Source organism: Leptonychotes weddellii, chromosome 3 (assembly GCF_054177405.1).
Source record: "Leptonychotes weddellii isolate Sample4059 chromosome 3, ASM5417740v2, whole genome shotgun sequence".
NCBI lineage: Eukaryota > Metazoa > Chordata > Mammalia > Carnivora > Phocidae > Leptonychotes > Leptonychotes weddellii.
This window is the reverse complement of record NC_138371.1, coordinates 330298-351658: the sequence shown is the minus strand read 5'-3', so window position 1 is coordinate 351658 and position 21361 is coordinate 330298. Positions and strand designations below refer to the sequence as shown.

General features: G+C 47.9%; 2 protein-coding genes across 5 annotated transcripts in view; both read left to right on the top strand.

The window, feature by feature from the left end:
* SEPTIN2 (septin 2) overlaps nt 1-11069 on the top strand; it is a 34170-nt gene extending 23101 nt beyond the window's left edge. For all 4 annotated transcript variants that reach the window (XM_081813227.1, XM_006748438.3, XM_081813225.1 and 1 more), the window contains exons 8-13: nt 1704-1805; nt 2198-2343; nt 3870-3953; nt 5390-5447; nt 7215-7317; nt 8968-11069. In XM_081813227.1, coding sequence (XP_081669353.1) covers nt 1704-1805; nt 2198-2343; nt 3870-3953; nt 5390-5447; nt 7215-7316 — 492 coding nt within the window. In that variant the 3' untranslated portion in view covers nt 7317; nt 8968-11069. The remainder of the gene's footprint in view (nt 1-1703; nt 1806-2197; nt 2344-3869; nt 3954-5389; nt 5448-7214; nt 7318-8967) is intronic.
* A 1645-nt stretch (nt 11070-12714) lies between these two features.
* FARP2 (FERM, ARH/RhoGEF and pleckstrin domain protein 2) overlaps nt 12715-21361 on the top strand; it is a 108463-nt gene continuing 99816 nt past the window's right edge. Inside the window, exon 1 of the mRNA XM_081815280.1 lies at nt 12715-12806. The gene's annotated coding sequence lies outside the window, so the exon portion shown is untranslated. The remainder of the gene's footprint in view (nt 12807-21361) is intronic.

Sequence of the window (21361 nt, the reverse complement as noted above, 5' to 3'; positions counted from 1 at the left end):
TTTCAGGTGTCGTTTCCTAACCTTTCCTTTATCTCAAACTCTGGCTCCCCGTCGGCCAGCAGCAGTTGTCCTGTCTAGGGCTTGGCCAGCGAGCCCTCCATCAGCCTTGGGCCTCAGCAGCAGGGTTTGCTGTGCTTTCAGAAGACTTGTCTTACTGCCTGTTTTATCACCTGTCTTCCTAACCCCTGAATGTCGGCATTGGTTAATATTGTTTTGATCATATCATACCTCCTGTGGCTTCTGCTTTTCCCTTCTGAGAATCTTTTTCATGTGACTTCTGTGTGTAAATGAGTCTCTTCTTCCCCTGCTCCTGAGCTTGCCTCCCAGCTTCCCTGGCTCTGTACCCGAGCCCACCTCTGGTGCAGTTGCCCAGAGAAATGTGTGATTGTTGTTGATTCACCACTTTCTTTTTCCTCTTTTCCAATTCAAAATAGCCTATTTATTACATATTTCTCAACTCGATTCTCATCCTCAGTGTAAGCACCGTCCTGATGGGGCCAGCAGGGATGGATAATGGGCAGGCAGGAAAGGGGAAGAGATGTAGCAGGTTCGTGCTTCCTGCCTAACTTCTCCCACCGGTGAGATAGTTACTCTGCCTCCGCTAGGAATGAGGACACTGAAAGGACATTGCGAAGAGGGAGAAAGACCTCTTCCTGAATCCTGAATTAGTGTAGACCGTGTGTTAAGTTAGAGGTCTTTGATCATAAAGGCCTGAGGGTTCCCATTAAGAACATCCATTACCAGGGGGCGCCTGGGTGGCTCAGTCGTTAAGCGTCTGCCTTTGGCTCAGGTCATGATCCCAGGGTTCTGGGATCGAGCCCCACGTCTGGCTCCCTGCTCTGCGGGAAGCCTGCTTCTCCCTCTCCCACTCCCCTGCTTGTGTTCCCTCTCTCGCTGTGTCTCTCTGTCAAATAAATAAATAAAATCTTTAAAAAAAAAAAAAAAGAACATCCATTACCAGATTACCAGATTAGGGTTTAAAGTAGGGATATTTCTGCCGACTTGGCGTTTGTGCATGGCCCTTGCAGCCCAGGACCCCACAGGAGAGTAAGTGGCGCTCTAGCCTGCCTGTACCTGCTGGAGTGCCCAGCACAGAGGGCGTTCTGTCCTCTCTAGGCCACTCTGCAACCTGGTTGGTGGAGTGTGTGATTCTCCTGCTTGTTGCCTCTTGAATAAAATCCAGAACCCAGCCTGGCATTCAGGCAACTCTCTACTTGTCCCTCTGGCTTAACCCAACTGGAAGGCTTACTTCCCAGCCATCCTGGATTTCTTATTATTCCCGAAACATACCCTGGGTGTCCTCTCTTCAGAGCCTTAAACAAGATTATTCCCCCACGTGCCCCTCCGGTTCGCCCCCTCGGACGACACTTGAGCTCTTCTGGTACCCGCAGCGCCTGGCCGTGCCGCTCCTGGGGCATGTGTGGCTCCGAGGGCTGGCTGTGGTGTGTGACTTCCTCTTAGCTGCTGTACGGCCCTGCTGCTCTGTATGCCAAAGCTGGGGCATTATTATTTACTCTGGACAGAGGACCGCTCAAAAGGCAAGCATAAATACTGCTCCAACAGTTTATAAAATTATTTGAAAATCACTAATAAGTTTAATTATGTATTGATGGTTAGATAATTCTGATATATTTTTAATAGTTAGATTTGATTGAAATGTCATGTGGTTTGGTAAAATTGCTCCTGGTTTGTCATTCTTTCAGATTCTGGATGAGATTGAAGAACATAGCATCAAAATCTATCACTTACCTGATGCAGAATCTGATGAAGATGAGGACTTTAAAGAGCAGACTAGACTTCTCAAGGTAAGCGCGCGCTCCAGGTGCCCAACACAAGTCACTCCTGTTCCCGGTCATCAGCGCCATGGAAGGAGTTGACAAAGGGCCACATCCTGAAAGGCTGGCCTTTGACAGATTGTCCGGTAGATTCAGTTACAATAATATTTTTACTTTAAATATATTTTGACATAGCTGTCACCTAGGTTTAGAAACCTTACTATGGGTTTAATTTGTTTCATATAATTTTTCCCATGTGGAAAATACATGCCACTTCTGAGTAAAATGATTTATACCATTAGTTGGCCAAGGAAGCACGTAGTAAGCAGCAGTGTGCTCAGTCTGTGCCTGTGTTCTTATGTTCACAGTGAAAGTTGGGGTTCCCTGTGTGGAGCCTCTCCACCTGGTGTGTCTCTTTCTAGGCCAGTATCCCATTCTCTGTGGTTGGATCCAATCAGTTGATTGAAGCCAAGGGCAAGAAGGTCAGAGGCCGCCTCTACCCATGGGGCGTTGTGGAGGTGGAGAATCCGGAGCACAACGACTTTCTGAAGCTGCGGACGATGCTCATGTAAGACCCCCGTGCATCCCTGTGGGCAGTGCCTAGCACAGGGAGTGGAGCTTTTAGACTGCGGGGTGTGCAGGGGGAGCCGCCGCAGCCTGTTGTGCAAGGCCCTCCCCGGGGGCTCTCTGGGGCTCAGGCTGCGGAACCGGCCTGTCCCTCTCGAGGCCGAGTGCTTAGCACACCCTCCTCCCTAGTCTCCCAGCTCTCTTGATGCTGAAAGTAGACCACATGTACACTGTGGAATGGCCGCACCAGACATGGGACGCCTCATGCTCTGGGAGCAGATACTCAGGCTGGCTGCACAGCGGCTTCTCCACTCTCGGCTGAAACACGCTACCACTCCAGGTCCACCCCGGGCAGCGCTGAGGTTCTTCAGTGCATTCTTAGCCCCTGCACAGGCCTGACTACAAAAGCAGAAGTTTTCCCTCTAAAAAGAAAGTTCACAGTTAGTGACAGCGGTTGTTGTTCTTGAATCAGGAGGCTAGAACAAAGAGTGCTGCTAAAATCGAAGACCCTTAACTCCATCAGAGAGTGGAGGATCTAGGCAAGTTTTGAGTAACTAAAAATTGATTAAAACAACCAAGCTTCGGGCGCCTGGGTGGCTCAGTTGGTTGAGCGACTGCCTTAGGCTCAGGTCATGATCCTGGAGTACCGGGATCGAGTCCCGCATCGGGCTCCCTGCTCAGCAGGGGGTCTGCTTCTCCCTCTGCCCTCTTCCCTTTCGTGCTCTCTGTCTCTCATTCTCTCTCTCAAATAAATAAAATCTTTAAAAATAAATAAATAAATAAATAAAACAACCAAGCTTCATCAGACGTAATTCAGTCACCACGTGGGAAGCTCAGGACGGGTCCTTATGGCCGCGCGGCTCTGGTGGAGGCTGCAGATGGAGCCTTCCTGTGAGCTGTGTTTCTTTCGAGTGAGGGAGAGCATGCCAGCACTCCGTCTGTTCCCCTGCATTCTGTGCAGACAGGAATGCGTTATCTTTACTCATTCTTGACTGCTTAAGTGTTTGAAAAAGCTGAGCCAAGAAAATTATGGATGTTTTCTGAGATGATTAGAAGAGTCAAAGTCCTATTTCTAGTTTATTCAAAATAGTAATACTTAGTTGTATGGTTTTTTCCATAGCTTAAACTAATCAACTCCTTAAACTTGAGAAGTCAGGAATAATTGAATTACATGTTTTCCATACGTTCTTTTAGAACAGTATGTTCTGTTTCAGACTTGCCTACCTAAAAGGATCCGCTAAAATCTGTACCTCTGTGCACTGGTGGTGGTCTCCTGCAGAGCTTGGCAGTGCCAGTAGGAGAGGCCCATGGAAGGGTCTCTTCCCCGGCTCTGTGGGTGTGCTTCTGCTTGTTTGTTGTGGGGGAGAGGAGAGAAACTTCCACAGCTTCAGCCCTGTATCCCAAACTCCAGCAACTTTGTGTACAGTTCAGCAAGTAACAAGTAGCTCAAACGACCGATGGTTGGTGCTTCTCCCTGTGGTCGGCTCCCACACGCAGCTGGCCTTGTTGTGCCCTTCTGTCTTTCAGCACCCACATGCAGGATCTCCAGGAGGTGACCCAGGACCTTCATTATGAAAACTTCCGTTCCGAGAGGCTCAAAAGAGGCGGCAGGTTGTTGCCCCCACCTCATGTTGTCCCCCTCTGTCCACATTGTGTCACAGAGCTACACTGTCCCCCCTTCTACCTGTCCTGCTGGGCCTTCCTGACTCTAAGCAACATGATTTGGTTTCCTACTCAGAAACCATTACCAGGTGTTTGTTGCTAATGGCATTCTGGCTTGCTTTTTGTAACCTATCAAAAGTAACTTGAACCATCTGCACGCAAAGAACAGCTTTAAGTGGAAGGGCCAGAGACTGGTCTTAAGAGCATCACTCTGTCTATAAATGAGGACATAACTTACCTGCCATTAAGAAAGGCAGCTCCACTCCTCAGAAATGCACACAGTGCCCTCCCCTTTCCTCTTTCACCATCACAATAGATTTTATTTGAGATCTGTGTTTTGTGACCTGATTTATGTCTGCTTGCACCACATTTCTGCTTAGCTTAGGTATCAAGTGATCCACATCATTTATAATAAGAATTTTCTGTACAGCAGTTGCTCCCACACTCCTGATCTACTCCAGTGGGTGTGGGTGCCTGGAACTGAGGAGCGTGCGGAACTTTATACACACACCCCTGTTTCCTGTACATACATCTGTGATAAGGTTTAATTTCTAATCCGGGGACAGGTGAGGGGTTAACAACAACAACAGCAATAAAATGAAACCATTACAGCCATATACTACAATCAGAGTTATGTGCATGTGGTCTGTGTGTCTCTCAGAATCTCTTCTTGCCCTGTACTCACCCCTCTTCCTGTGAGGATGCCCCTGTGGGGAGGGACGGAGGCGCCGGGGTGCAGCGCTGGGCTACCGCCGACCTGACGGCTCCTGAGGATCATGTGCCTCTGGACCACAGCCGAGTGCGGGTCACTGAACCCGCAGATAAGGGGGGGTGGCTGTGTTGTAGTTTATTAAAATATTCACATTTTTGAAATCTGGTGGATTTGTGTATATATACAGGGTGTATGTTAAGGTTTGCTTTTTTGTGTTACTTACCTGGAGACCAGATACTAAGTAAGGTTTTAGAGGCCGATGAGGAAGCCAAGTGTGCGCTTGTGAAGAGCTGTGTCCTCACTGCTCATTGGGCCTCCCCCGCCAGCCCCCTCGGCCTGTACGCTCGGGCCCTGCTCCTTGTTCAAATGTCCTTGTCACAGTCTGTGTCCATTAAGACCTGTCCATCCTCCTGATGGCAGCACCTACTCCTCGAGTAAGTGAAGACCAGAGTGTCCCACCCCCACTTGGAGTTAGAGAAGTTTCTAAAATTCACCATCTCGTGCTGTGTTTTTTTCATCTTTCTTATTCATTTCATTATTCATTCATGTTAGTCAGAAAAGTGATAAACAGGTAATTTTAAATACTTTTCTCAGAAATGTAAAGTGAAATTTTACTTTGGCAATTTGTCATCAGAAATAACCAACTAAATTTGTAATTTCTTTCAACTCTTAGAAAAGTGGAAAACGAGGACATGAATAAAGACCAGATCCTGTTGGAGAAGGAAGCAGAGGTAGGTAGAGGAGGATATTGTTGGTGTACATCCACAGATCATTACAGTTTTCCTTCCTTATTTTTTTAAGAAGGAATATATTACACATAATCTTTTATTATGTGTACATCTCTGTGTAGTATGGATATTGCTTTACATGTGTTATCAGTTGATCTCCAGTAGCCATTTAGTGGGAAAAACTTGGGAATAGTGTAGATTTAGTGATTTTAGTCCCTGACACTTAGTGAATTTAGTAATTTAGTAAAGTACTCAAAATTCAGTAGCTTTCCCATACATAGACAATACATATAGACAAGTTGGAAAATATAAAGAAGGAAACTGCCATTTACACCCATTAACAATTTAAGAACTCTGCAGGACTGATGGAGAAGAAACCAGAAAACTCTACTGAAAACAATTTTTTTTTTTTTTTAAAGATTTTATTTATTTATCTGACAGCGAGAGACACAGTGAGAGAGGGAACACAGCAGGGGGGAGTGGGAGAGGGAGAAGCAGGCCTCCCGCCGAGCAGGGAGCCCGATGCGGGGCTCGATCCCAGGACCCTGGGATCATGACCTGAGCCGAAGGCAGACGCTTAACGACTGAGCCACCCAGGCGCCCCTGAAAACAATTTTCAAAATTTAAATGGACACATGACTTTAGGCAGGATGCTCATTGCAAAGATCACAGTTTTCTCTAAACTGAATGCCATTCCTTCAGAGTGGTTTGGTTTGTGACGTTCTTCTAGGGGAGAGCTTGCTGAAATAGTTCCGACACTTGGTCTGAAGATGGGGGATGGAAAGCACAGGGAGGCCCTGTAAAACACACACTAATGAGAGAGGGTTGGCTCCACCGCTCATAGAAATCCAGAGGGTGGGGACGCCTGGGTGGCTCAGTCATTAAGCGTCTGCCCTCGGCTCAGGTCATGATCCCAGGATCCTGGGATCGAGCCCCACATCGGGCTCCCTGCTCCGTGGGAAGCCTGCTTCTCCCTCTCCCACTCCCCCTGCTTGTGTTCCGTCTCTCGCTGTCTCTCTCTCTGTCAAATAAATAAATCTTTAAAAAAAAGAAAAGAAATGCAGAGCATGGCATGGGCATGACGGGCTGATGAAATGCACGTCTAGAAATGGGTCCGAAGTATGGAAAAGTGTTTGGTAGAGGTGACATTGGGGTCTGTTAGAGCTGTGGAATCCAAGCATATCCAGGAAATCCTCAAACAGGCCAGTCTTTTGGAAAGAAAACTCACCTGTTTGGACAAATTAATTCAACATGGATTCAAGTACCTAAATGTTAAAAACATGGTTACTTGAAGAAAATTCAGGTAAATGTTTTATAACAACGTGCCTGGAGGCCTTTCTAAACTAGTGGAAACTGTAGTCGTGAAAACTGATGAGGGTAGCAGAGGAGGCCCATCTACCACGTGAGCAGTGGGACCTTGCTGCCCTCTAGAGAAGTCCCAGGCCCACTCCCCACCTGGTAGTGGCAGCCTTTCTCCCACCTTTTTTCCCACCTTTTAAGTTAAAAAGCATCTTCTGTTGTCTGTCTTAATTCTTCAGTTTGTTGCTAATTTCTGTTTCTTAATTGAATTGCATTTTATCATCTGCTTAGTTTTCTATTCAGTTGTTTGTTCTTTTACCAATTTATAAGTTCTTTGTGTGTTAACTCTTGGTCATGTTTTAGGAAAGCATGTAAGCTGAAATTTTAGGAATCACAAAGCACCCATAAAGAGTGTCCAGGGAGGATGGACCTTGAGAACCAATAATGTGTCCCTGTGTCCTGTGCCCGTAGCTTCGCCGCATGCAGGAGATGATCGCAAGGATGCAGGCGCAGATGCAGCTGCAGATGCAGGGTGGGGACGGCGACGGTGGGGTCCATGGGCACCATGTGTAAGGTAAAGCCTAGAAGACAGTGCTTTCAGATGCCTCAACTTAGATGTTGTGACAGGCACCTCCCTCTCGTCTTACTAATGTCTTACATTTTGAAGCTCTTGTGTTTAACTGCATAGCATTCAAGAAGACCAGGCAGCTTCTAAAAAATGGAAGTTTCTCCTTGGTTCTGCGTGTCTCATAAACACTTTCCGTTTCTTTCTGAGTTTACAAATATAATTAATGAAGACAATTTAAATATTAAAATAACCTTTATTAGTCATGCAATTAGAAACTTATTATAGCTGAAAACAAAGAGAGCTTTGAAAGCATTATTAAAACAGATTATGAAGACCAAAGGTAAAGAGGGCGTAAAAGGGCAGATTATGCCAGGTGGGCCAGGGACCTCGAGGGGTCTGCTCACTTCCCACTCTTCGCCACAGCTCTGCTCCGCCCCGTGGCAATCGGTGAGTCATGTAGATTCTGGCCTGGTGTGTGCTGGCCTCCCTGTTTGAAGGGAATCTGCACACACCAGGGACCGTGGACCAGGAAAAAACAAATGTCTACTCCCCTCTGACCTGGGGACAGGTGGGCATTCAGAGCTATCTAGGTGACTGCTGTCAGCACCTCCCAGAGGAAGGACTGAGAGGTAAAAAATACAGGCCAGAGGAGGAAGCAGCTACATGCGGTTGGGGCAGAGGCCCGAGGCTCCCTGGAAGAGAGATGCCTGGGGTTAGGCAGACCAAGTGGGTGCTGGCCACAGGCACAGATCTGGGGACAGGAAACTGGGGGTGCAGGTGCAGAGGTCCACTACAGGTGGGAGCCTGATTGTAGAGGCAGGAGAATGTTCGTGACAAGAGGTGATGTGGGGACATGAGTGAACTGAGGCTTAGCCGACTCGGGACAGGATTGACGAGCCAGAAGGCAGGGAGCCCTGAGCCTGGGACATCTGTGAGCAGTCTGCCACGGCAGACGCGCAGGTGATAGAGGAAGGACCTGCTTGGGTGTGTGGGAGCACCGGCCACCAGAACAACACCCCTGCCCTTGTGGCTTGTGGGGAAAGGTCTGAGATATGTACGAAGCACACAAATACCCATGTCCGGTGTAGCCAGCTACTGGAACGGAAATGTCCACACAACCCACCACCTGGGCCAGAGTTGGTGGTTTACTTTCAGCTGGGTCCACACGGCACCATTGAGGATACTGTGGTGTGCCAGGGTTTGAAATCATTTGCCTGTACTCATATAGCTGGTGAAATGTCAGTACACCCAACCCCATGAGGCTGATGCTGCATGAGCAGGCTTGGCGCCTGGGGAAAGGCCGGCGAATTAGAAAGAAACGGGACTTCTGAGCGGTGGGGCTCACTTGAGGCCGGAGGAGGTGACAGACATTTGCTCATTTTCTCTGATCTTGATGCTTCTCTAAATTTTAAAACTTGATGAAATTATGAAGAATCTACTTTAGGTATATACAACTAATATATATTTTTGCATACTCTGCAATTTGGTGGTGCCACCGGTTCCCAAGAGATGTTTTGATTTAGTTAACTCTGGTCATAGGAGCCAACCTTCTGCTCAGTTTGTGCCCTTTGTTATACAGAAAATGATGCTGTTAATGGTCACAGCAGTGAGTGCTGTACCACTTCCATTGACATATGTCATATTTTGTTTTTCCAGAGAATGCTTTTGCAAGATACAGAAAACATTCCGCATGAGTACTACAGCTGCGTGTTTCCGAGAGATCATTGGAGGGGTGCCCATCCACATTTTACAGTACCTGTGCCTGAGAATTTAATTTTTTTTTTTTAAACTTCTGATGTGTTTTGTATGAAGTACTTTTAACATTTGTATTTCGTTGCTATGTTATACTTTATATTTTGTGAGGTGAACCTTCCATTTTCATTTTTCTTCCACCTTAACTAACCACTAATGTTGGAATTGATTTCCAGGATCAGTCAGTATGTATAATTAATGTTGAGTTTCTTTGATTTGGCTGGCCTAACTGACTAAGTGTTGAGGAGCACTCTTGATTTCATTTCTGGAACATTCGGACGTAGCCAGCATGTGCCTGGGTGCTAGTGACATGGACCCAGTGATACAGAAAGATGGGCTGGCATCTATCTGTAGGGCATTGACCTCCCAGGTCACCAAGATGGAGATTCTACCTGGCTTCGCTTTGTTTTGAGCACAACACCTAAAACCAGTTTTGCTGCTATAATTCATTACTGTTAATTCATCTGCACATTTACTTTTTTACCAAGTAAAACAATAGAATTATTATCTAATATGGTATGTGTATACTAAAATAGCTCTTTTAAAAAAACAGGCAATTAGGAGCAAATTTTAAGAAGTCTTTGGATTCTGATGCTAGGTCATTTTTTAAGCTGCTCTGCAGAGAACCTGCCACAAGCCACGTTTTGTAGTGTTCCCCATTGATACAGGTTGCCCTCCGCTACAGACAGCGAGCGTCTGCGAGCTCCAGTTTTCATATTACAGCAGCGATTCTTACCCACGCAGAGAGAGCCAATAAACGATTTTTACTCAACTAACATGAAAAGTTACTTTTTTAAGGAAAATTAATAAGTGATGTATTTAGAAACCCTTTTTACGTTTTTATATGGCACCCTAATGTATTTTCTGTAACTACAGGTTTATAAGATCTGCCTGAGCATTGAGAATCAGGGTCCTTTGGGGGGTAGCCCTCTGAAGCCAGACCTGTCCTGGGCCCTGAGGCTAATGGCCCCATGATGCCTGAATGCTGACCAGGTTTTCCTGATTCGGCTTTCCTTTAACTGGTTCTCTAAAATTTTTAATAGTTTTCTGAAAGGAGGCAAATAGCAGCAGTCATTTTTTTATGTGCAGATTGTTACCCATTTTCAGCCATCATCACGTCCTTCGTTATGTGTACTACAAACCTCCCCGTATGTCGGGTGAGACGGAAAGACATTTCAAATCTGCACCGTGGTCTGACTGGTAGACCACCAGTCAGATCAGTCTTCTGTGCTCTGTGGCCTTGGCCCTTTCCTTCCTTCCAAGGGGTGCTGAGAGGCTCTGGGGCTTGCTTTTTTCAACATTTCTACTGACATTGGGAAAGTGGTCCCCAGAAAGTGATGGGTGAAAGGACACCTGGAGGGAGCAGGTGTTGGCTCCATGTTTTCATTTTGCTCTAACAGGAGGGGCAGAGATGCAGAAAACACTTCCCCTGGGAAGGGATGGGAAGAGTTTTTGCTTGGGCCAGACAAAATAAAGTGACGTGGTCGAAACACATTAGTCACAGAGGCGGGCTACAGACAGTAATCAGGTGTTCTTGAGAACTTTGTCTTCCCACTGTTGCATAATGGTGACTAGTCACAAGCCTTAGGTTCAGGCACAGTTGTACAGAGTTCTTACCAAGGGAAAGTGTTAAGTGACTTTAGAGCACCTCCGTGCAAGGCCGGCTATCTGGGTTATTTTGGCACTAAGTACACTAGTAAAAGCTGTTTAAAAGGTGGAGGTGGGGTCACATGTACGCGTGGTCCCCCATATGTTTGGGTAGAACTACGAGGGCCAGCTGCCACCTGATAAGGGTTAAGCAGGGTGGGTGGACCTACACTGTCTCACTTCTACATCCCCCTCTGTTTTGCTGCCCAAATCTAAATACTTTCACTTAGAGATAACTGCTTTTACTAAGAGATCATCTTTACCTATAGAAATGTATTTTGAAAACTTATTTTACACAGCAGTTTTGTATCCATTGAAACTAACCTTTTATCAATAAAGCACTATTGTTTGGCTATTAAGTGAAGAATTATTATTGGTTCTTTATGAAGGTGTGGTCTTCTTGGAAAGGTTCAAAGCCCTGCAGGACATCTGTGCATGAAATCGGGAAGAATTACTTGCACCAATAACCTCAGTAACCCAACTTTGTATTGGCAATCCCAGCCCAGAAGAAAGAGCCATAAAGACTAGGGAGAAATTAATGACGGGTGATCTCACCATCTACTTAAAGTGAGAGAATGTGTGCTAAAAAATTAGCACTAGTAAGAGTTCAGTGATGTCTACTCATGAATTAGAAAATGGAGCGGGAAAAGGGTTCTCATTCACTGTAGCAGTAACTACTAAATACCTAGAAATATAAACGACTGGAATAGATCTAGGAAATTCTATTCTAAATATTTCTAAGAAGAGATGGCTAAGGAGAGCTCTACAACTTACTAGAGGACATTGTTTACACCTGGACTACAAGCCTGGTCTGGGTGGCTGGACAGCCCTTTGGCTGCCCCCCACCACTGAGCACCCAAGGACCCACCACTGCTTCCTGAACCACCTTCTCTCTGGTCTCACACCCTGTACTCTCCTGTTTGGCACCAGCGGAGGCCCTGCAGCCTCCAGGGAGTCCCCGCCCCTCTTGACCAGGCTCTCTCCCCCTGGCCCCCACCGGCCCTGCACGCCTTTGTGTGTGTGTGGGCCGGGGTCCAACCCTGAGACGTGAGTGTCATCCCGGGAGTAGTGAAGACAGTCCTCTGGTCTCTGACGGGGCTGGGCGCCAGTTAGAGGAAAGGCCTCAAGGGAGTGATGGGGGATGTGGGAACAGGAGGTGGAGGGGCCTCTGCAAGGCTGAGCCCGTCCCCACATGCCTGCCAGGCTGGCTCCCTGCTGAGCCTCAGACCCTGAGGCTGCCCCGTGGGGAGGGTCAGTTCTTTGAGCCTCCTCTTTTAGGAAATATGATGGGTCTGGCCAACCTCAGGAGGTGAAACTCTAGGAGGGGTCCCCTCAAGGACGAGCCCAGGTTGACCCCATTTATTCCCTTGAGGGCAGCGCGGGGCAGGACCCAGCCCAGCGGGCAAATTAGGTAGGATCTTGAAGGATGCGTAGGAGTTCACTGAACCCTTGGAAGAAGGGATGTGTGCTCCTCGTAGTCGCGGGCCTGGGAGGCCAGGGAGTAGTGTCACATTTCCATTTCCGGGTGGGAGTCCTGAGGCTAAAGGGGGGACAAGGCTGAGAGGACCGTGGGCCTCCCCCGCGTGGCCAGTCTCCACCGCAGCACAGCGTCGTTGGGCCGTCGGTGGCCTTAGGCCACGGTCCGGACGGCCCCAGGAGTGCAATGGGGGAGAGTTCGGCGGCTGGCTGGGCGAGAGCCCGGAGAAGAGCCGCGCCCGGAACTGCTGCAGACCCTGCCAGCCGAGGCCCCGCCCCCAGGCCTAAACCCCGCCCAAGGCTGAAGCCAGCCTCCCGAGTCGAGGCCCCGCCCAGGACCGAGCACCGTCCAACGAGGCGATTCTCTGCTGATTGGCATTCGACTCCGCCGGTCCAGAACGCGGGCCGTACAGGCCCCGCCCCAGTGGTCCTCAGGCCAATCGGCGGCGCGTCCGCGGAGGCGGGGGCGGGCCCAGGCGGGGCGCGGGGCGCGCGGCGCGGCGCGGGGCGGGGCGCGCGGCGCGGAGGCGGCCTGCGGGCAGTTGGGCGCGGCGGTCGTGAGCGGGCGGAGCTGGCGCAACCTGGAGGCCGCTGCGGGCGACGGCGCGCCGGGCCGGCCGGTGAGGACGCAGGGCCGCGAGCACGCGGGGCCGCGAGCACGCAGGGCCGTGGGCGGGAGCGCGGGGGCGGCGGGCCGAGGCCGGACTGGCACTGAGGCCCGCGGCGGCCGGGCGCCTCGGGACGGAGGTCCACCGGCGGAGTCCGCGCCCGGGCTCCCGAGGCCTTCCAGTCGGCGGGCCCCGTGCGAGGAGGGCCCGTGAGTGCGGAGCCCGCCGGCGGCGGAAGCGTGGAGGCCCGGGGGCGGGGAGTGGGGTCGGCCCGGGAGACGTCCCGCGTGGAAACCGGGGGGGTGGGGTCGGCCCGGGGGACGTCCCGCGTGGAGGCCTGGGGAGGGGGTTCGTCCCGGGGGGCGTCCCGTGTAGAGGCCCGGGGTGGGGGCTCGGGCCCGGGGGGGTCTCGCGTGGAAGCCCGGGGGAGGGTCCGGGAGGGTCGGCCCGGGGGAGCGTCCCGCATGGAGGCCCACGCCGAGCCACAGGTGGAAGCTCGGGCTGGTTGTGACCACACCCTTCTTGGCCTTTGCTTCAGTTGTATCTTAAAGGTGGGAACGAGGTGTTAGGTGTTAATGTGTTTAATCCACTAAGGTCTGGAAATATTCCTGAAGCACTGGGGAGGCAGCCGAAGGAAAATTGGGACCAGAATGTGGCCCAGTGCATCACGCAAGCACTTTTTCCATTGATGCTGGCGGCCACAGCCTCCAGTGGCCTCTCACGGGCGAGTCAGTAATGGCTGGGAAAAAGAGAAATTTAATCATGTGGTGAAGGAAATAATGTCGGTACAGAGTGTAAGGAGAGGGTGGAAAGATCTAAAACCCAGGGCTAGATCTTTAAAGGGTGGTTTTTCTTTCTCGGTTTGTTTTGTTTCGGTGAGATAGTTTTGGCTGGACCGCTGTGGAAATGTTTGATGACCGTCAGGTGACGTTGGGTTCGAGCGTTGGTTTTGTGCAGACTACGTTAGGACAGACAACGCAGATTTTCTCTGCCAGAGAGCTGGGACAAGACGTTTGAGGCAGGCAGGCAGGCAGGCATGCAGTAAGCTTTGCTTGTAGACAAATGGGATTTTAATGTTCATCTGCCGTTTCTGCAACGTGTGTGAGTTCCTGTACCCCAAAAGAGAGAATTCTGTGCTAAGAGTTGTGAAGCGCTTCGTGCCGGTGATTTTACTCGGTTCTCTCCCAATCTGCGAAGGGACCTGGCCAGGTCGCACAGCCCTGTGTGAAAGCAGAGGAAGTGGAGAGACCGGTTTAGGATCACACCCTGGCCATGCCGCCTTATTGCGGATCCTCGCCGCGCAGTCTGCCCTGAGCCGTCGGACTAGATGCTGACGTGCAGTTTCCCCAACCACACAAGTTTGCTGGCGCATTTATGTGCGTGACCACCCTTTCAGAGCAGACTCCCAGGGTCCTTTGGTACTAATTCATTTCCCAGAGAAGGAAGTGTATGTGATAGATTCATTTGTCTCTGTTCCTTATTGATAAAATGGGGTTAAAATTTAGCTACCTCATGGTGGTTGTGAGGACTAGGTGTCTACAGACGAGCTGTTTGTAAGGTGTCTGGCCCACAGCAAGTGCTTAACTAACGTTAGCCGTTATATCATCAGGTGGAAGAAGAACCTGGGTAGACAGTGGAGCGAAGTAGGCAGTATTTAAGCAGGGTTGTACTGCTTTGGGGGAAAGATACGACCTGATTGACAAAGTGAAGATTGATGCGTGGGTAATTCCTTCTGTCCACACGTTCTGGCTTCTGGTCATCTCAGGACCTCCTCAGTAGTCAGACAGTAACAGTTCTCTTTCTGCTGCTTACCTTTTCAGTTTTGTTCCTATTTTTCCTTTACCCACTTTCTTATCAGCTTACCACCTGCCCCTTTCACTCAGTGGGTCGTGCGAGTCCTGCATGCAGCAGTGGTGGTAAGCATGCAGGAAAGCCCACTTCAAAGTTCAGTGTCCAGCTGAGGTCACTTGGGTCGTGCTCTGAGATCTGAGTGAGCAGAGCATCAGGGGACTGTAGTGTATTTGTCTGCTCCAGGTTTTACCTTGGCAACAGGGAGTCAAAAATGTGAGAATTACACAAAACTTAATATGATAAAGCCCAGTGTTTGGTGGGTTTCTGGGGATTGTTACGTAGGTGGTGATTCTGTAAATTGATCTAATCTTTTTGGAGAACAACTGGCAGTATATGGTAAAGATTTTGATTTTGGAATCCCAGTTTTGAAAACAAAATCTGATATGCAGTTCCTGTCAGTATGGTAGAGTGTTCTACAGCCAGTAAACATGCTCTGGCAGTCCTGTTCCTATGCTTCCCTCCAGACAAAATTTGAACCATTTGATCTATGGAAATCTGTTCAGAAACATGCCTTAACCAAAAAGGTGAAAGCAGGGTACACAGCAGTTACACTATTGTAAAATCTGTGAAGATGTGGACAAGGATGAGAAGGGATGTTAGTTACATAAGTAGTTTTATTTTAGGGTTCCCCCCCCAACAAACTGATGTTTTAGTTTATACTCATTTTAAAAAGCAAAAATAAAGAGATGCTATAGGGCACCTGGGTGGCTCAGTTGGTTAAGCGCCTGCCTTCGGCTCAGGTCATGATCCCAGGGTCCTGGGATCGAGCCCCGCATCGGGCTCTCTGCTCGACAGGCGGCCTGTTTCTCCCTCTGCCGCTCCCACTGCTTGTGCTCTCCTGCTCTCTGTCTCTGTCTGCCAAATAAATAAATAAATAAGCAAGCACTGTAACGTAGGATGCAGTGATGACTCTCCCAGCTGCAGGACAGAAGGAAACATCACTGCATCCTACATTATAGTACCTTTTTATTTTCGCCTTTTAAAACAACTGTAAACTAAAACACCAGTTTGTGAGGGGTGGGGAGCAATCCCATGACACTAAAATACACCAAGAGGAGACAGCACACCATGGAATCGGGGTAGAGTTGAGGCCACTTGCAGAACCTAGTACCATCAGCAGTCACTAATCTTTCTGAGCCTGAGTTCCTCGATCTGTGTGATGGGGGTCATGAGGGTTAAACGAGATGATGTGGGCTTGGGCGTGGCGTGGCCTCCTAGCGGTGGCCATCCCTTGGGATTCTGTGGCTTTTGGAGTATGTGCCAGGACCATCCTTAGGCCTGACACAGCTGCCCTCTTGTGGAGCCTTCTCCCTCTTGCCACCCACCAAATTCCTGTCTACCAGCCTCAGTTTCCTTTCTCAGTGGTGCCCACCATCATTGAACACACTTCTGTCTTCTCCCACTGTGATTAGGAGGGTTCTCGCCCATAAACTCCCATGTTCTTACATACTTACACTTTTTTGATACTGAGCAGGTTCTCAATAAATGTTTGAATGAATTAATCAAATTTCACTTGGGGCAAGGGCAGATGCCAACTTTTATAGGGCCTGAAGATTATACAATTTGGGGTGGGAGTCTCTTTAAGAAAGAGAATACAATGGAGGCGCCTGGGTGACGCAGTCAGTTGGGCATTCGGCTCAGGTTGTGATCTCAGGATCATGAGATCAACCCGGTGAGTTGGGCTCGGAGCACAGATTCTGCTTGGGACTCTCTCCCTCTCCCCCCTGCTCTCTCTCTCTCCCTTGTGCTTTCTCTCTCAAAAAAATAAATAAATCTTTAAAAAAAAAAAAACAATATTATAGTAATTGGAAAGTGAGTATTTATTTAGAATGAGGAAAAAGTTATACATTTAAAAAAGCTGACTAATAATAAAAACATCACTAAATAGCATAAAAGTAGCATACTATGTACTTTTAGGTCACCTCTTCATGTGATAGAGAATAGAAAGAGTTCAGTGATCCCTCTAGCATAGTTGACCAAAAATTTTTGATAGTTAGGATGCATAAAACATGATTGCACCTGTAGATATATACGTTTGCTGTTTCTAGTACAGCTACAGGTTTGTGTCTCAGAAAAGCAGGAGTTCTGATAAATTCTATTTTGTACGATTCCATTCAAAAAAGTAAAAGAAAAATGGTGGTACGTTTATATTACACTACTGCAGTAACAGTTATTTTTCTGACAACTGCAGTGTTGTCTACTGGGTACTAATCTCTCTGCTTACAGTTTTAACATTTCTGGTGATAATTTTCCCACAGATGAGCATCTGGCTCCCCATATTTCAAATCTTATTTCTTTCCCATAGCCCACACACTTGCACTGCTGGACACCGTTGGATCTGTACAGGTTGCCACAGAACCCCAGTCCTGCACCTTTGTTTCACGCGCCTCTGGTGGGCGGGCATAGTGGGTGAGAGCAGTGTTCCTAGAAGCCCTACCTGCTCTGAGATGGCTGGGGTAAGTGTACACAGGAAGTAATGGCAAACATAAGTGCATCCCACTAAACCCAAACTAAACGTGTCTCCAACTCTTTGTGCCCTTAGCTACGTCCCCAAAATGCCAGCGGCCCCTCCTAAGCTGCCTGACATAAAGGGAAGGACATTGTAGTGGAAAGAGGCAGTAGCCTTAGTTGATTGCAATTAGAATGTATTCTGTAAATTCTGCAGAAGGCTACAGCCATAGGCACACTTCGCTTAGAGCCTTTCCTAGGACCATGGAAGGGGCCAGTGCATGTGGGGGGCCCAAAAGCTAGAAGCAGAATAGCTTTAGAGTCATGAGGCTTTTGCAGGGGCAGTTCTGGCCCTTTGCTTGATGCCAGATGACGTGGTAGAGGCACAAGGGGTGAGGGTGCTCAGTGCATCTCCTGGTGCTTAGCGGGAGTGTGGGAAGGAAGAAGCAACACCATGGAATTTTAGAAATTGTTTAAATTTTACTAGGCTTTATTAACTCTTGTCTCCTTCCTAATTAAAGTCCCAGGTGCTTTGGTAGTAGTTAATAATGTGAATGTTGGAGGAACAAGTCTCAATACCTAAACAAATCGATTCCAGAGACTGCTTAAAAATGTTTTTATTTTACTGACTGTTTTGGAAAGAAGAACCAGCACAGCTCCTAGAGGAAAGACAGTAGTTATTGCAGCTTCCTCCTAGAAGGGGAGCAGTGACATACCTTAGGTAACCCCTACCAGGTAAGACTTCTGACGTGGGGAGTACTTACACAGTATCTGGGCCAAGAGTGGGGAACTGAAAGCTGAAGTTAGATCCCAGGTGTGCTTCTGATTTCAAAAGTAATATATACTCATCACTGGAGGCAATCTGAAAAATACGGAACATTGGAAAAAGAAAGAAAATCAACCTTCTTCCCTCCCCCAAAGATAACCACCATAAACGTGTTAAAATGCAGGGGTGTCAAGTTCTGGTTCCTGGAAGATGGAATAAGCACACTGCACGCTGTCATCCCCCCTGACCATGGCTCTAAAGGCTGGACAGCTGCATGGAGCCGGTATTTGAGGACTCTGACAAGTAAATAGTGACAGGAGGAGTGGGCACAAAGGCCAGAATTTGAAGTACCACTGCACCAATGAGGAGTTTCCTGTTTTCCCTCCAGGATTCCCTATCCTGGTCTGAGGGTATCTGAAAGCCAGAGAGGGGCCCCAGGTGCAAACAGAGAGTGCCGCAGGGGAAGCCTCCTGCTCTGAGCTATAGGAGAGAATGGGAGGAGGCTGCTGCTTTCCTCCCCTTTTGGTGCATAGATGTGCAATTTTTAAAGTCAGATTGTTTTTGGTTTTTAATCTTAAAGAATTTGGACGCTGGGTGCTAGTCCTGTGTCCACGGGTTGGATCTGTGGCCTTCAGCAAGCCGCTCCATTCTTGGGCTGTGCTGTCTCATGGAAAATAAGGGGGCTGGGCCAGCATTTCACAGTATACACACATACTCCTCTCACCTGTGAACTATGCCGAGGGCTTTCTGGATCCTTACGTACACTGAAAATTGTTGCTAGATCTCTTGTTTTTTTCTTTCTTTTTTTCTTTTTACTCATGGAAAATTCCAAACATTCACAAAAGTGCATATATCAAAACCAGCTCCAATAATCAACATATGGGCAATTGTGGGGTTTTTTTTGGGGGGTGGCTATTATCCCCTTCACTGATTCCCACCTCAATGGATTATTTTAAAGTAAATCCTTGGCGGGGTGCCTGGGTGGCTCAGTTGGTTAAGCAACTGCCTTCGGCTCAGGTCATGATCCCGGAGTCCCAGGATCGAGTCCCGCATCAGGCTCCCTGCTCAGCAGGGAGTCTGCTTCTCCCTCTGACCCTCCTCCCTCTCATGCTCTCTGTCTCTCATTCTCTCTCTCGCAAATAAATAAAATCTTAAAAAAAAATTTTAAAAAAATAATAAAGTAAATCCTTGGCATTATTCCACTTTGTCCATAAATACTTTAGAATGTGTCTCTAAGAGAGGGACTTTTCCCCCTTCATATACACACAATACCATTAAAACGTATAGGAAATAAGCAGTACTTATTAAATTACCTAATATCCAGGAAGTGCTCAGATTTCCCTGATTGTTCCACAAATACTTGATTCAGGATTCGAATAAGGTCCACGGGGAGCATTTGGCAGACAACATCTTTTACCAGTTTCTATCACCCTCCCGCCCCCGCTTTTCTTTCTTTTTCTTTTTTTTTTAGTGTCATTTATTGAAGAAATGAGATCATTTTTCTTGTAGAATTTGCCACATTGTTGTTTTTACTCAGTCTTTTTAATCCTGAGGATGTATTTCACTAGTGATGGGTAGTGAGGTTACTGAGTTTAAAAATTACTTAAATTAATTCCCTTTGTAGTTTAGGTGCTGTCTTAATGTACAGTGAAGATCATTTGTTTCATTTGGTTTGAGATTTTGGGCTTGCTTTTCTAAGACACGGATTTCATGTTGCTTTCTAATCATGTAAAACATCCATGAGGTTCCCAGGTCAACCCAAGGAAACCCTGCATACTGGACGAAGGGGTCTCCAGGGCTGAATCCCCAGTGCCTTCCGTCCCATGGCAGCCACTGTCAGTAGGCTTTGGTTTATCCTTCCATTGTTGTTTGAAGATAAGCAAATACATATGTTTCTACTCCAGCTCTTTCATTCACTTCATACTAAGGAAGCATAGAGAGTGGGACACCAGGGTGGCTCGGTCAGTTGGGCGTCTGCCTTGGCTCAGGTCATGATGCCGGAGTCCCGGAATCAAGCCCCGCATCAGGCTCCCTGCTCAGCGGGGAGTCTGCTTCTCCCTCTGCCTCTCACCCAGCTCGTGTTCTCACTCACTCTCTCAAATAAATGGATAAAATCTTTAAAAAAAAAAAAAATTATTTTTCAGGGGCCCCTGGGTGGCTCAGTTGGTTGAGTGTCTGACTCTTGACCTCAGTTCAGGTCTTGATCTCAGGGTCGTGAGTTCAAGCCCCACGTTGGGCTCAGAGCTGCGTGTGAAACCTACATAAAAAAACAAACAAAAACCACTTTATTTTTCATCTAGTGGAATTTTGTTTAACACCAAATCGGAATATCTGGTGGTCTGAATTATTGACATCTGTTTATTGTTAAGGCAATTCCTTTAAAAACCTAGGAAGTAAATTGTAAGGTTTGCAAATATTGGTTATATCCAAAGTCATGTCTCTGCGCCAATAATCTATGTTTACATTGTGTTGAATTTGTCTGAAAGCGATGTTCCTTTTCCTACATACACGGGGCCTCTGTTTCATATGGTTAGGTAGGAAAGATGGGATAACAGGATTTTATGAGGTGCTTAATTTTTGGCTACTAAATACAATAAATTAGTTGGAATCAAGAGCACATTTCCTTTCATTTTACTTTTACAATGAACTGTCTTTCTCAGACTCACAGATTCTTAGAGTGAAGAGGATGTGATTGACCGCAGTCTTCCCCTGTCATTTTCCAGAATAAAATCTGGGCCAAGAGTGGGGAAGTGAAAGCTGAAGTTAGATCCCAGGTGTGCTGCCTTCCAACTTCTACCCCCAGGCTGCTGCTGTGCGCTTCTTGTTTCCCACAGGGCCTGCCTTTTTATCCCAGCTCGGTGGACACCTTGCTGCCAGTGTGGGCTGCCCTTCCTCACGTTTGAGGGACAGCGATTCCAGGGATTCAAGTCCTCATTGGTCCTTAGGCTTACCCCAGGTAATGCAGCATCCCAGAGCACCTGCTGGGGCAGCGTGTGCGAATGAGTTCTGCAGCACCCTTCTCCCCAGGTTTCCAGCGCCAAATGCCATTTCTGTGGTGCTCCGACCATGTCGCCTACCAGGGGACAGCGGAGCTGTATTCTGGGGGAGAGGTGTGTTTGTGCAGCACATGGGTGTAAATGGCCCGCCTGCCCTCCATCTGGCTAGCTGTTTCTTCTCAGCTCTTTGAGGCACTGCCTTACAGCACTAGTTCTGACTTTTTTTTCTCTGATTCCTTACATTGAGGGAAGTACTTAGTTGCTTGTTTCAAAAACTACCAGTCATGCTTGTTAGGGAATAAAAGCACCTATCTTTGCTGTGCTATAGTGAAGAGGTAAGGAGCCCAGGGCGCAGGAGCCAGGTGAGAACTCTGTCTGAACACTCATTGCCGACACTGCCGTGCATTGTAGGTACTTTAGAAAAATGCAGTGAAAATAAGCGTCATGTTCTGCTTCCTTAGTTGGTCAGTATAGACATATGTTTGATGATCCTTCTGAAAGAGGCA